At 40.0% G+C, this 15,677-nt stretch overlaps 1 protein-coding gene across 1 annotated transcript in view; it reads right to left on the reverse strand.

Moving 5' to 3' along the window:
• The window catches only part of MAP7 (microtubule associated protein 7), a 175,546-nt gene that overhangs the window by 34,830 nt on the left and 125,039 nt on the right, over window positions 1-15,677 (reverse strand). The window contains exons 6-8 of the mRNA XM_060240007.1: window positions 15,301-15,411; window positions 4,364-4,477; window positions 191-315 (exon numbers count right to left, since the gene is read on the reverse strand). Of these exons, the coding sequence (XP_060095990.1) occupies window positions 191-315; window positions 4,364-4,477; window positions 15,301-15,411 (350 nt within the window). The remainder of the gene's footprint in view (window positions 1-190; window positions 316-4,363; window positions 4,478-15,300; window positions 15,412-15,677) is intronic.

The following is a 15,677-nucleotide window of genomic DNA, read 5'->3' on the forward strand; positions in this document are numbered from 1 at the left end:
ACAGGTGTATGACTTCATATTCCACCATTTATCTTCTAACATCTAAGCAACTTCCATTGTCTGTTGTTTATAGGACAATACATGACATTACTTTACCACTGCCATCATGCCAAATGCCCTGATCAAATTTGTAAATACCTCCTGGATGGAAATAAGTGAAATCTAAATAGAAATAAGCAAACATGCTTACCCCTGCTGACTGTGTAGTCCTCCTACGTCCAACATCAAATGTTGCACCAAAAAGTTTTGCTCTGTCTGCTGGATTTCGACAGCTTATAGCCCTGAAGGACAGAGGGCTGATGGGGCTGCAAGATGCTGAACGAGGACAAATGGGGATGACTGGGGTGTGGGATTATTTTTTTCATTATTTATGTGTAAACAAAACAGCAGTGGTGTTATGAAAGGCAAGCCAAGAGAAGGTAATAGGACCAGGAAGGAAGGAAGAAAAGGAAAGGAAGCAGAAATTAATACATGCAGAAGATCAGACACACCTTTAACTCAGAACCATCACTTGATTATCGGCTGAGAATTGCTAACTTTAAAAAGATATTTAAAATGGGTACACAGACACACCTCAAGAGAATTAAATTCCATAATAAAAGTAGCATTCCATGAGAGAATGTTTTATGGAATAATTTTGTTTTTAAATGAAAAAAGGAACTAGGAAGAAATTCAGTTTATTTTCTCTGATGAAAGTTTGCATCCAATATGTCTTGTGAATATACACCTATGGTACTGCCTTCTCAATTTTCTGTGAATATTTTTACACACATATAAATATTGCTTAGTCTTCTAAGATTAATCCAGTGATTCAGTGAAGTCAGTAGTTTTAAACACTAGTTCAGAACTTGCATTTGTGCCCTGTAAAGTCAGGGTTGGAAGGAAGCATTTAGAAATATAATCCCACTTGATGAAATCTGCACGGATACCCAATATATAGTATGCTTTGTTTTGGCAGAATAATACATTCAGTTCAAATAGAGAATTCTTATTTCTGTGTCAGGAAAGATAGCAGTCTAGTTAATAACATTACAAGTTCACCCATCCACTAAGGGGAGACACTCAAAGACCTTGCCTTAAAAAGAAACCATGAAGTGATGGTTCTGATAATGTATTACTGAATTTAGAACTACTGGAATGAACAAATTGGCTTATACAGTCACATTTCTAGTAGATTAGCATTAACATGCCCAAGAGTCAAATCAATTTTGTGTACTAAGATTAGGTTTGTAAGAAGAGGCCCGCAAAAAAGACACAGAAGAATTATTACAGATACCAGATATTAATATAGATAATAAATAGATCAGATATTAGCACAGATGCTACATCAGTGTCAGTAGAAATCAGTAGTACAATATTTATTTATTTAGAACAGTTTGATGCATCCTCTCCAGGAATCTGCTCTTGGAAGCTTATAAAATAAAAACTAAGCATTCATTAAAATCCGGCATTAAAAAAACTGCAGCCAAGAATGAAAAACATAGATCACAAAAACAGAGCACAGACAGTTTAAAATAACAGTCCCCAGACTAAAATTGTGTTTTAAAAAATCACCCCCTTAAATAAAAGTCTGGGTGAACATAAATATTTTGGCCTGATGCCAAAAAGAAAGCTGGGTAGGCAGGAGTGGAATTCTAAGCAGGAGCTCCTTTGCATATTAGGCCACACATCCCTGATGTAGACAATCTTCCAAGAGCTTACAAAAAAGAGCCTTGGAAGCTCTTGGAGGATTGGCTACATCAGTGGGTGTGGCCTAATATGCAAAGGAGTTCCTGCTGGAATTCCACCCCTGTCTGTAGGTGCCAGGAAAGCCTCAAGGGGGAGGACATTCCATAAGCACAGCACCACTACAGACACCTCTGATGGTGGAGGCTCTCAGAGCAGGGGTTGTGAGGCAAATCTTAGGTGTAAAGCTGGACTCTATGGAAGGAGGCAGTCCTTCAAGTATCTTGGCCCCAAGCCCTTGAGCTTTAAAGGGAAGAACCAGAACAGCAGGTCTAGGGCTTTTTTTTTTTTTTTTAAAGCAGGAACGCACAGGAACGCAGTTCCAGCTGGCTTTGTGTCAGGAGGCGTGGCTTCATATAAAAACGAATGTATTGCATAGCACTACAGATACTGTGCGCTGGCCTGGCACCCTCCCCACCTGCTCTCTGATGATCGGAATCATCAGAGAGCGGCAGGGAGAGCTTCTGACCGGTGCACAGTCTCTGTAGCGCTCTCTGAGTGATACAGAAACTGTGCCAGAAGCCCTCGCAGGGCAAATTTGGGCATTTGCCTATGGCGCCGGGCTAGAAGGGCCCAATTTGGTGCCCTCCCCAGTCAGGCACCCTAGGCAAATGCCTAATTTGCCTAGTGGGGGGGCTGGCCCTGCCCACCTGGAGGCTGGTATCCCTAAAACCAAGGCAGAAAATGTGTGGAAACAGCCTGAGTTGCAAAACAGTACAGTTTACGCTCTGTTAGCTACAAGTTTTCATCCTTGCTGGAACAAGGTGCAACTTTGAATATTATGAAAGTGCTATATATGCATTTAGTAATTCTTTGGTTACATTTTGAATATGCATTAGACATTGGTCACATTCATAGAGCCTAAATTGTAACCAGCAACAACATATACAATGTCTATACTGTTCACATGAGAACAATTTCTATGGGCTCTTTAGATCACTCTATAGGCTCTTTAGATCTTATGATAGTATGTTTTGCCAGCAACTGAATTATTTTTGGTACCATCAGAGAGAATACTGAGGAAAACAAATAGGCTCAAAAATGAGAGAGGTCAAGAACAGCAAAGAGATGCTAAGGGTTCTGCACTGCTGTCTGAATCTAGTCAATTAACTCTAAAGTCAAACTAAATTGACATTAATCCTAGATTAAAATGAAAGTTTTAACAGATGCTAAAGAAAGAGGAGGATTTCAACTAGCAGATTTAAGATTATATCATGAAGCAGTTTGTCTAGTGTGGATAAAAGATTGGGTGATGCTGTTGAATAAAAAACTTTTAACGTTGGAAGGTCATGGAAATAAATTTGGCTGGCACGCTTATATGTACTATGGAAAGAAAAAGTTGGATGTTTTTTTTCCTCACCATTATATAAGAAATAATCTACTAAATATTTGGATGAAGTACAAGAAATATGACGATGAGAGAAAACCACTATGGATAGTGCCAGCAGAAGTAATAAGAATAACAGCTGAGACAGGAGAGGATAAAGGGATGTCATATAATCAATTACTAAAAATACAAAGCGGTAAAATAGAATTGAAAACTGCTGAAGGGTTGAATAATAAATATGATTGGTTTCAAATGCAACAAATAAAAAGTTTGGTGGAAAGCGATGTTAAAACTGAAGGAATAAGACGAGAACAAACAGAAATGGAAAAAGTTCTGCTTGGAGATAATGAAAAATTAATTTCGAAAATCTATAAGTTACTTTTAAAATGGTCTATGGAAGATGAAGTAGTGAAATCTCAAATGATTAAGTGGGCAATTAATGTAAATAAAGAAATACAGATGGACACATGGGAATATTTGTGGAAGAACTCTATGAAACTCTCAACATGTCAGAGTATTAAAGAAAATTGTTTTAAGATGATGTACAGATGGTATATGACTCCTAAAAAGATGCCAGACAGATGTTGGAAATGTAAAAAAACATGAAGGTTCTACCATATGTGGCGGACTTGTGAAAGAGCAAAAAAGTATTGGCAGATGATTCAACAAGAGATTTCTAAGATCTTGGGATACAAATTTAACAAAGTTGCAGAGACTTTTCTGTTGGGATTACAAATGGAAACATTTCCAAAAGAAGATAGAACTTTAATCTGGTACTTGCTCTCAGCTGCTAGGACATTGTATGCGCAGTTGTGGAAGCAAGAAAAAATACCAGAGAAATGGGATTGGATTGTAAAAGTTATGACATGGAGCGAAATGGACAAGTTAACAAGAACCTTAAGAGACTATATTTTAGAAGTATTTAAGATGGAGTGGAAAAAGTTCAGAAGATACATAGAAAAAAGAGTGGAAAATAAAAGGACATTGGACATTTTAGTTCCTATTAATTAAGGGTACCTTTAATATTAAGATTTTAAGCATATAACACCAGCGGGGGTCAAGTAAAGAGGGGAAGGGTGGGTAGAAAGTAATATATGGGATAGATAAAAAAAAGTTATTATTAATGATGTAAGAAATTGAAATTTATTACCATATGTTACTAATAAAATTGTTTGAAACTAAAAAAAAAAAAAGAAGACATTCATCCTAGACAGGCTTTAATTCCACCCCCGAAAATTGTATAAACATTCCCCCCCCCCCCCAAAAAGGCACAATGGGGTAGAGAATTAAAAGATTAATCATTCATGTTACCTGCATCTCCTGCCAACGTTGCTGCGCTTTTACTCCTGGCCAAGAAGGAATGTGTTGGGGTCAAAAGTCTGCTCACAATGCTGTTCTCCCAAGGACTGAGCTGCAGCCGTCGAGCTGAGTGTTACCACAGAAGCAGGAAGTTAGATCACAAGCCTCCCATAGAATATCAAGTTTCATAGGAAGCAACTACAACATGTTGCTCCCTTTTTCCCATAGAGGATTATAAAGATTAGCAAACTGCTTATTCCAGTTTCTTTTTACCATGTATTTCTATATTGGCTTTATCAGCACACCTTTCCTGTCGATTGCTGATGCCATACATTAAAAAGTGTTTCAAAGGACTAAAATATTATTCTTTCTAAACAGGTTATATGTCAAGTACATTAGGTTGTTATACAATACAAACATCTTTGTTTACAAACACCTGACTTTTATCAGCTATCACTATGAAAATATTATAGACACTAGGCTGGATCCAGTTGAAAAACTCACAGAAGCAGTTGGAATAAATCTTTCTCCCTACCCAAGCAGTCTTGCTGTTTATCCTCAAAACCTCTCTGTGTGTCAGAAGAGTCTTGCAAACAAAATGCACCACATAAGTACATGGTGTTACAGCAATGCGGGATAACTGGAGATAATGACTCTCTTTTCCACTGACGGGAGGACTCTCTTTAATCTACTTTCAGATGGGAATATTATCATTTTTCATATGGAAAAAGAGCTCTTTGAATGAGGAATGCTCACATGAAAGTACTGACAACCATATCTGAAAATGAACGTGTGACAGCCTGAACTTTTAAAAGCTTAGAAGTGATGTGTGAACAGATAAAGGACTGTGAAGAGTTAATACTTCACAGGATCAGAGAGCTTTGTACAGGCTGTTCCAAAAGATTTGATTGGTTAGCATCAGCTGAACAGAGAAAGACTTTTAAACCGGATGCTGAGGAGAGATGCAGTCTGATTTCATCCCTAGCTGAGAAGAGTCAAGCACTAACAGTTTTGGAATTCAGTCCCCCGATACAGAGCAGTTTAACACAAACAGGAGACCTGGGGAAAACTGGCAAGGACTAGGGGGTAGTTCAACTGAGGCTGATTCTGCACACCTTTCTCTGGGGCAGGCTTCTGTTTCTGGGCAGAGCAAACGGGCGATTTCGCACCAGTTGCTCCGCGCTGGCATTTTGCATGGGGCAAACCCGCGATTTGCCCCACCACAGTGTAAACCTGAGAAATCGCCAGTTTGCTCCACCCAGAAATGGAAGCCTGCCCCGGAGAAAGGTGACTGCAGAATCAGCCTGAGACTCCCATTTCGGCCAAGGAAAAGGGACAGATCTTCTAGAGAGGAAAATTTTCATACCCAATCAAACAGGCAGTTAGCTCTGAAAATGCAAAGATCCTTGGTCAGGTGTGCTTAGAAACTGTCTGCAGAAACCTTAAGAGTCAGTTAAAAACTCAAAGCAAGTACTGGTGGTTCAAGAGAAGGGGTTTGGGTACTGGAAAGAGCACACCAGCCTTCTGGAAATCAAGAGTCTCTAAAATCTGTGCATGTACTGATTTTACCTCAGAGTTATCTATAATCTCAGTTGCTATTTCATACCTTTATTGACATAAATAAAGTTATCTATATTGAGTTACTTCAAAAATTTCCATCCCTTGACTTCATCTGACCTTTCTCTTCTATGTTAAATGAACTACTTTGTTAGTTTTGGATTTCAAAATGACATTTAAGTTTCTTAAGTAAAAAGGAAGCTCCCAATCCTTCCCTCAGGTTTCTGGGCTGAGCTAACGGCCAAAATATTGTACTGTGACAGAGTGGGACAGCCAGAGTTCTTCAGCAAAGACGAAAATACATTTCTAGGGCAGCTCAGTCAGTAAAGGGAAAGAGAAATGGAGATAAAAAAATCTTGCCTCTGAGAGAGGGAAGTGAACTTGGCAGGGGGGGTGGGGCTCATAGCATGCAACGCACACTTCATTTACCAGAACTACCAGATACAGTTGCCTCTTGATTTCCACATGAAAGTAGCTTTGAAATAGTACATCTTAATGCTGTAGTTGTCATTACTTATATCTCAGATGGGGGAGCTATTAAAATATCAAAAAGCAAACATATTCCTTATCAGATCCTTAAACACTAACCATTTCCAGAGTATCGCATGGGCAGGAGAGAAGAACATCCTCAGCAAAATAGGACAATCTTCTCCTATACAGTCTAGTCCCTGGGCAAATTTTCTCCACCACACATTTCTGCGCTTAAATTTTATGAGCAGAAAAGTAGATTTACAGAAGAAATCTTGGTCTTTCACCCACAGTATGCTGTTATGCAATGAACCGCTTTAGTACAGCTTTTCAATTTACAGAACCATTTTCCAACAGATTACATAACCACAAAACACAGTATGGGTGTTTCCTTTAAAGCATATCAGCTGTCAATAAATTTGAGGCAAGGGGGGGGAGAGTAAACTAAGTACACAATTTTCTTGTTATTTTGTTTTGACTATTATGGCAGTTGATGATATGCTCTCCATTATTCCATCTGTGCCAATTCACACTAGTGTTGTACAAGTTCAAGAGTAGAAATCACTGAGAGCAAATAAACTAAATGTTGTTCCATACTGTTCTTCTGGCATTTATTGTTTCTGCCCCACCCTCCTGCTAGCACCTTGAAATTTAGAAACAACAGGATGGTAAATTCTTTTCAAACTATTTGATTGGAATATGAACCAAACATAATTCAAATTGATAATTTAAAGGGGAACTTACAACACGATTTTATATGATTAATGACAAGAGGTTAAATACCTATTAATAATGATATGATAGAACTTTTTGTATTTGAGGATATAATGGTATGCAGAATGTATTCTATTTTTCTGAACAGAAGTTTCCTTTTTTACTTTTCCACACCCACCTTCCCTTTCCCCTTTCCTATTTGAAAATAAATATCTTATACATTCAAAATTTAGAAACAACTCATCCAGATGTACTAATATGAGAATGTTCAAAAGTAGCATAGTTACTGATCAGAACAATATAAAACCAGAAGTGGCCTGAAACCCTGACAGTGCCATCCCTGAAGCAGCCATTTCAGTGGTCCCTTTCGCTTCCCCGAGAGGGACCATAGCAAATGGCTGCAAGCCTTCAGTAATCCTGATAGCTGAGAAAGTATGCAGCAAGTTTAGACTAATAGCCTAAACTGGCTGCAAGCCTTTCCATTAGGATTGCCAGGTCCAACTCAGGAAATACCTGGGGACTTTGGGTGTAGAGTCTGGATACTTTCCCAAGACCCTAAAAAACAACAATACAGCAGCACAGGTCCCCTGAATAAAGTCTTCATTTCCTCATCCCATCTTTTTGCTTTCAAAGGGTCCCCAGCAAATACACTTCCACGAAATGAAAGTGAAATCTGTCATACCTCCACAAGTCTCTTCCCAGGCTTTGGTAGCATTTCCAAGCATGGTTTTATTAAAGGACAGATACCCACTCACTCAAAAGCAACCAAAACAAACAGAAACCGTCTGCAAGTCCAAACCTTTGTGATCTCACTGGGGTTAGGGTTGCCAAGTCCTCTTCAAGCCCCATAGAGTTTTACCTCCCAAATGGCTAAAGCTTCCGGGAAAACCATAGTGTTTCCCCAGAAATGCCTAGAGCGGCCCCGCATGTGCGCCACCATTTTGATGACATCATTTCCGGGTGATGTTATTGCACCAGTGACACAGGGGGAGGTTCCCCCCACTGGCCCAATGTGGGCTGGCGGGTTGGGAACCTCCGGGGCAGGGGATTCCCCGCCCAGACCGGGGGCTTGGCAGCCCTAACTGGGGCAGTTTACTCATGGGAATTGCTGAGTGTTAACAATCTGCTGTGTTTCAACCAGCTTCTTCAGACTAACACAGGAAAATGAAAGTAAGGAACAAAGCAGTCTAGGGGGTGGAGTTCTTGTTAACTCCTTACTATCCAATTGACCATACAAATGACTTCTGAATGGCATGCAAAACAGAGGGACTCTGCTCTCTTCCTTTCTCACACACTCACCGGGAATATTTGCCTGCTCACCCCTGCCCCCATGCAGCTTTCCTCCTGCTGAAATTTAAACATTCCAAAACAGTTTTTAAGCTTCTTCTAAACCTGAAAAGATTTAAAGAGACATCATGGATCTTGGGCTGGGACTTCCCCCACAGGTAAGCTGGCTGGCAGTGGATAGGAGCCTGCAAAACTTAGTATCCGCTGCCCAGACCTGGGGACAGGCAAGCCTACTTTTCAGTGATCAGTTTTGCTCCCCCTCAATTAGAACATCATTAGGGGGTGCAACGTCCTCACCCACTTCTCTGGAATGCCCCTCAACGGCCCCTGCCAGCAAGGTAAGGTGACCTGGCAACCCTAGGCCAAATTAGTTATAAATTAAAATTGACCTGCTACTAAAAATTGTGAATTACAAAATCAGTGCAAATATTTCAGATATGATCATGAATTTCTCCTGTGTGAACCATGATCCATTTAAGCATTTCACTTACATGTATTAAGATGGCATGGTCACATTACTGCTTGTATATTCATGGAAGCAAACCATTCCCATAATGGTATTATGCTATTACTCCTCTTCTGTGATCAGAAATATCTTAATATATAATTTTCTTTTCAAGGAAAGAGAGCTTGTGCAAGTTCCTTCCTCCCACATTATAATGCTTGCAATGAGCAGTGACCTACGTATGTCAATCCAGGAAAAGTATTGTATGAAGGCTCAGCTTCCATGTGGTTAAGTGTGTGGACTCTTATCTGGGAGAACTCCTCCACTTGCACCTGCTGGAATGGCATTGGGTTAGCCATAGCTCTGGCAGAGGTTGTCCTTGAAAGGGCAGCTGCTGTGAAAGCCCTCTCAGCCCCACACACCTCACAGGGTGTCTGTTGTGGGGGGAGAAGATATGGGAGATTGTAAGCTGCTCTCTGATTCAGAGAGAAGGGCGGGGTATAAATCTGCAATTCTTCTTCCATGCCTGGGAGAAACTGTTGAGAATGTCAACCTCTTCTTAGTAGCAAAATATATGTGGATGCTTTACTGAATGGTTAGGACACTGATAGTAACATATGTTGGTGAACTGGCCATGAAATGGCTGGCAGGCATTTGAGTGGTTCCTTTTACTGCCTCCTAGCAAAAGGGACCACTCAAATGGTTGTGTCCCACTTATTGTTTTTCAGGCCACTGCTGGCTTTACTAAAAGTGGTCCAAAATGTCATTTGGGGGTGGGATATCCCCACCCACTCCACAGAATGCCCCCCTCCCAAATGTTGATGAATAAAACTAACAAGAAGTCTAATTAACTTCTCAAAATAATAATGAAGAACACCCTAAAGACAACCACTGATACTTTTTTCATGAGCAGAGTGAAACTACTTGGAAGGTGATAGTTTTGAGCCAAAACCACTATACCAACAACAAAAAAGTTATAATGTGCTATTACTTTCTAGTGATATTTATTAAAAGGTTCATATTGGTTCCCATAAAAGTATGCAAAACAGATTTTAAATACATTTTTTGGAATGTTTCTTGAATGAGGACCCAAGATCCCATTTAGTCTTGATTTATCTCCCCTTTTAAAAACATTTTCCCTACTGAATAAAATATGTTTATTTCAGAAATCTACACCCATTTTAGTAGCTAGCTGTTTCTTGCATGGGACTCCTTTCATATTCTGGTGCTAGTCATGGGACAGATGTAGCCATCTGGAATTGCCCTTTGCAATGAAAGAGAATCTGTGCTGCCAAAAAACTTGGGCTTCGCAAACTGTGCAACTGATGCTGACTGCAATACAGTTCTCTTCTGGGTGGGTACTGCTCTATATGATTTGTGGAAAGCAGATGGGCGTAGAACATACATGCAGTGTTCAAAAAAAGGACTGTTTAGGTAAAGCGCAGCTATTGGCTCAAATTGTGATTATTTATCCTCACAAGAAGATTTTTTTCATTCATCTCATCGTGAGATTGATTATGTGTGTGTTTAAGGGTTAGGTACCATCTACTACCTACTGAGAAATGATGGCTGCAATCCATTCCTGGGAGTAGGCCCCAGTGAATAATATAGGATCTAATTCTGAGTAGACCTGACTTGGGATTCCTCTCTAAATGTTCTTCTGGAACTCTTCATCAGAGTTGAATCTATTCAATAAAATGTCTTCATTTCTAGACATCTTTTTTGCACCTCAATATTGAAGCCATCCTAGTAGCCCAAGGCAGGGATCTGTCTGGAGTGGGCTTTGTGAGTTTTTAAGCAGGAAATTTTTAAAGCACATGCCCCCACCAAAGGAAAAAAGGGTTTTGTGTACAACACCACAGATGTCACAAGAGCAAAGAGAACACATACAAAAAACACAGTTTACACATGCAGTAGCAAATATGACTAGAAGCAAGAAATACAGCGACTGAAATTCTTTATATATAGAGTTGCCAGGCACATTTGTTTAATGGGGTGTGTGTGGCGATTTAGCAGATGATAAAGTCTAATCTTTTCTAATTAAAAAGCTGTGTACTTGGCAATCTTTAAAATTATGTTTAATTTTACACATTTCTCAAATGATGCCTATTCCGTGCTATGTTTTTACAAGCATTTCGGACCCAGACAGATTTCACACTCACCCTACACATTGTTTTCATGTTCATCTTCTCAGCGTGACATCCTTCCGATTCCCCACTATCTGCCCTGAAGCTGCAACAAAGATAGGCGTTTAAGTGCAGCAAACAGAAACTGCTAAAAACCAGTTTCTGTTTGCTGCGCTTAAACGCTGATCTTTGCTGCAGCACCGGGGCAGAAAGTGGGAAATCAGGATGCCGCGCCGAGAAGTTGAATGTGAGAGTGGTGTAGGGTGACTGCGAAATCGGTCCCAATTAGTATTTAGCAAAATGATTCAAAGAGTGGCACAAGATCTGCTGCACACAGCTTATTTCCTAATATGAGCCCTTCCCGGTACAAGGCAAACTGCTTTTGAAACTTAATATTCAAAAGTGGATTTGCCCACTGGCTCGTGAGGTTGCTAAGGACAGAGGCACAAAGAGAGAGAGAGAGAGAGAGAGTGAGAATGAGAATGTGAGAGAGAGAGAACATTGTACAACTATGAAGTTTCAGCAACTGATCAAGCAACACTGCACAGAGACCAAAATAAAAATAATTAATGACTGCAAAAAAAAAAAAGCAGTATCAAGCAAATTTCTCATTATTTGATTGAATTACTCCCTTCTCCTAAATGGAAATCAAACTTTGGGTTGGTTGCATTGCATGATCTCTCAGTGGAAGGCACTAAAATGCACTATCCTTCTGCCCCAGAGGCCATTTCTGTCTCCAAGGAAGTTTATTCCTAGGGTTGCCAGGTCTGGGTTGAAAAATACCTGGAGACTTAGGGATGGATCCGGGAGAGGGTGGAGTTTGGAGATAGGAGGGGCCTCAAAATTGTGCAATGCCACGGAGTCCACCTTTCAAAGCACCATTTTCTCCAGGGGAGCTGATCTCTGTCAGATGAAAATCAGTTGTAAAAGCAGATCTCCAGGCCCCACCTGAAGGCTAGCAACCCTATTCCTGGGGTTGTGGGAACTGCATGGAGTACCATGTGGGCTGCGGTAAGGAACATTTTCCCCCTCCCCACTGCAATTTCCTGACACATGTGACTATTGTTTCATACAGGACCCACAATCCTGGGATTAAACTTTTCCAGGGTCAGAAAGGATTGCGTGGGAAGGGGAAAGATGAGGATCCTTGTTCAGACATTGCACAATATTTTTGCAGGATGCAACCCATTCAAATAATATATGACATAGAGCAGGGGTGGCCAAATTGTGGCTCAGGAGCTACAGGTGGCTCTTTCACACATATTGTGTGCCTCTCAAAGCTCCCACTGTTGGCCAGCTTAGAGAAAGCATTTATCTCTTTAAATAACTTTGCCAAGCCAGCCAGTGACTTGGAGAATACATTTAAAGATAAAGCTGCTTTCTTTTCAACTCTCCCTCCTCCCCATTTATTTTCCTTCCTTCCTTCCTTCCTGGCTGCTCTCAAACATCTCACATTTATTCTCTGTGGCTTTTACATTAAGCAAGTTTGCCCACTCCTGACATAAGAGTTTGTTCTTGGTCATAACCAAGCAGTACACTGTCTTTGATCCTTACATACTTCCCTCAAAACATTCTCAGGGACAACATAATCAGGCTATGCCACAATCTTGGATGAAACCAAACTGGCAGAATTAAACCCTAATCACATTCCAGATATGGGAGCTGGGAATCTGAAGGATTGGGCAAGTATCATCACTGAAATTCACCATTTTCTCAGTAAGCAATGAATTGCATTCCTTTTACATGCTGTATGATGGCTCGTAGACAGCAAAATATATGTTAAACACATTAAAGACAGTGGGGAGTATGCTTAAGGAGCACACTTTTCAGGAGCAAAGCACATGACATTCCTACTATTATTCTCAAATCTTTATCAACTGTAAACTGACATTTATCTATCAGTAATTTCTGAAGAAAACTACAGACATTATGACCGATTTCGCATTTAGCGTTTGCTACCGTTTATCTGCGGAGTGATTCTTTCCAGATCATTTTTGCAGATTTCGCACCAGGGTTTCTTCTGCAAGGTCGCTTTGCGTGCGCCAAACTGTTTTCGCATTAGCATCGGATTGACATCAAAGTTATGTCAATCAAATTTGAGTCCCCCCCCCTTTTTTAAGCACATGCGTGGTTGTGTTATTGTGTAACAACGTAACAAAAGTAACGTGAATGGGGTCCCTCCCCCCTTTTTTCGCGGGCTAACTGCATCACGTGTGATGTTTGAGCTTTACTATTGGCTCTAGCATCCTGTGCCGGGTTTTTGAAAGACGAACCCACCCACTCCCCCACAGCCATTTCTATTGTGATATCCACATTCACAATGTCTTGAGACCAAAAGTGTGGCATGCCTTTATTCCATGATGGAGGTGCTGGTTTTTTGCCTACATGCAGCAAGGCAACTCAGTCTGCTTAAGAGCATACGAAAGCTTACATTCTGAATAAAACTTAGTTGGTCTTAAAGATGCAGTCGTCTGGCGCTTTGTTCTATTGCTTCAGACCAACACAGCTGTCCACTTGGATCAACCCTTACATATGATAATGCGTTGCATTTAATGGATGGCAGAATTTCGCCACTGAGAAATATCGTAGTAACGCAATCAAATAAAAATGTTTTTAAAAGAGTGGGCACATGTCAGAAGTCTTATGTGAATGCACTGCTCCGTTCTACGGCTGATGTGGGAGAGAATGGGCGAGATTCGCCCCCCCCCCCCACCAAGCAAGGCTGCCAGCATAAGAATGGCGTTCGTGATTAAAGGTGTTAATGTCTATAGCCTGGTTCTAATGCTTCAGATCAACACGGCTGCCCACTTGGATCAACCCTTATGTATGATAAAATGGATGGTGGAATTCCGCTGCTTTGAAATATCGTTGTAACCCAATCAAGTAAAAATGCTAAAAAAAAGGATGGGCACATGTCGGCTGATGATTGGCATGTGACGTCAAAGGGGGAGGCAGTGGGAGGACTCACCGGCAATGGAGGGTAATGCCCCCAAAAGCAGTCGCTGCGAAATGGGATGATTTTCCCACTGCAAGTTCTGCGGATTGGATCCGCAGGTTTTCGGAAACTCCGCAAAAATGAGCATCCAGATACCGCGCGGTGGAAATGGTTAAGCCGCAGGTCAGAAGGAGGATGCGGAGTAACATGTGCGAAATCCAGCAAATGCCCCAGACAAAAATGGGATGCCACCTCGGGTTAAACGCTAGTGCAAAAACGGTCTATATTTCAATGTGTTCTATTGTAAACCTGAAACAGCTATACCTCAGAGAAAAGTTCTTACAAAGAAAAAAAAAGTCTGAAAAGTTAACAAAAATATAAGGAGCAGTGACTAACTGTTTTTCCTGAATGTAAACAACACTCTGAAGAACTGTGCTTTGCTGCCTAAAAGGTTGCACAGCCAGATCAGTACCTTAAGGTAACATTTCAAAGTTTAATGTTACAGTATTTTAGCAAGGCATATAAACACAACATATGCACACATATATACCACCATACATGCAGAAAAGCACACACAATTATTAAACAGAAAAACCACAGATTTTCAGAACATTATGTTTACCAAATGCTTGAGACCTTCCAACCAGTTTCACATTATAACAATCAATCTTTTGTCCCCGATTGTATTTTTAACTCCAAACAAAGTACGATATCCTTTGGATATTCTGGTTAACATAAATTTTATCACAAATGTTAACTTCTTAATAATGTTGGAGACAAACTTACCAATCCTTCCATTTATTTTCTATTAAAGTAGATGAAATACTGCATGGTAAGTGATTTCCTAACCACCTGATCTGATACCCAATTTCCTTCTTTTTAAATATTAAAATATAATTCGGAATATGGCTTGCCTTTAAAACCAAGCCAACATATAACAATAGTTCTTAGCCAATTTATGCCAACAATTCATTATGCTTAAGGAATTCCAAGATTTTTGTTTGTTAAATTGTTGAAACAAAAAACAACCATGTGAATGTGTTCTAGTGGTGATGGACAAAAAATAAAATGGATTCCATGCATTATGGAATGATACACTGATTCTCTAGTTTTTATTCATTTACTAAAATACCTGACAGAAGCACTGATTTTAGCACTTGCTAAATGTAGATTCAAGCAAGTTTTGATATTTCAAATATGTGATGCATGGGTTTGGTTTTTTGTTTGTTTTCTGCCAAAATGTGGCCAACCATTCAATTCACTTTGTGTTCAAACCCTTTTTAAAATTTTCTTTCCTCCTTAAATAATGTACATAAAACAACTTCAGATCTTCTTGAAGTTTTTCAAAATGGTCACATCACAATACAGAATATTTTAGTCTTTTCCTTTTCAGGCATTGTTTTTTTTTAAACTGTACCTCTGTCTGGAGAATTTAGTAATGTTGCAGATGAGGAGGAGAGCCGCTTGTTAATGACTGGATCAACATGTTTCGAAAGGTTCATTGTTGAAACAGACCGCCTGTCTGGATCTAAAACAAATGGAAATAATGCTAATTGGCAGCCTACATGCAGTAATGCAACCTCCTAGTCCTCTACAGGGAACAGTAAAGAGGGTTACTTCTTTCCCCCCCCCCTCTGTTGCTTAAAAATGGGAAGATTTTTCAAGGAAAATTTTACAGGTGACTCAAAGAATGCGCACAAGGTTGTTTAATTTGAAACTGTAGCAGTAGTCATTCAGTCAAGCAAGAATATAAGTTTTCAACAGGCAAAGCTGAATGAATTGATCAGTGAGATT

Source organism: Heteronotia binoei, chromosome 1, assembly GCF_032191835.1.
Source record: "Heteronotia binoei isolate CCM8104 ecotype False Entrance Well chromosome 1, APGP_CSIRO_Hbin_v1, whole genome shotgun sequence".
In the NCBI taxonomy this organism is placed as follows: domain Eukaryota; kingdom Metazoa; phylum Chordata; class Lepidosauria; order Squamata; family Gekkonidae; genus Heteronotia; species Heteronotia binoei.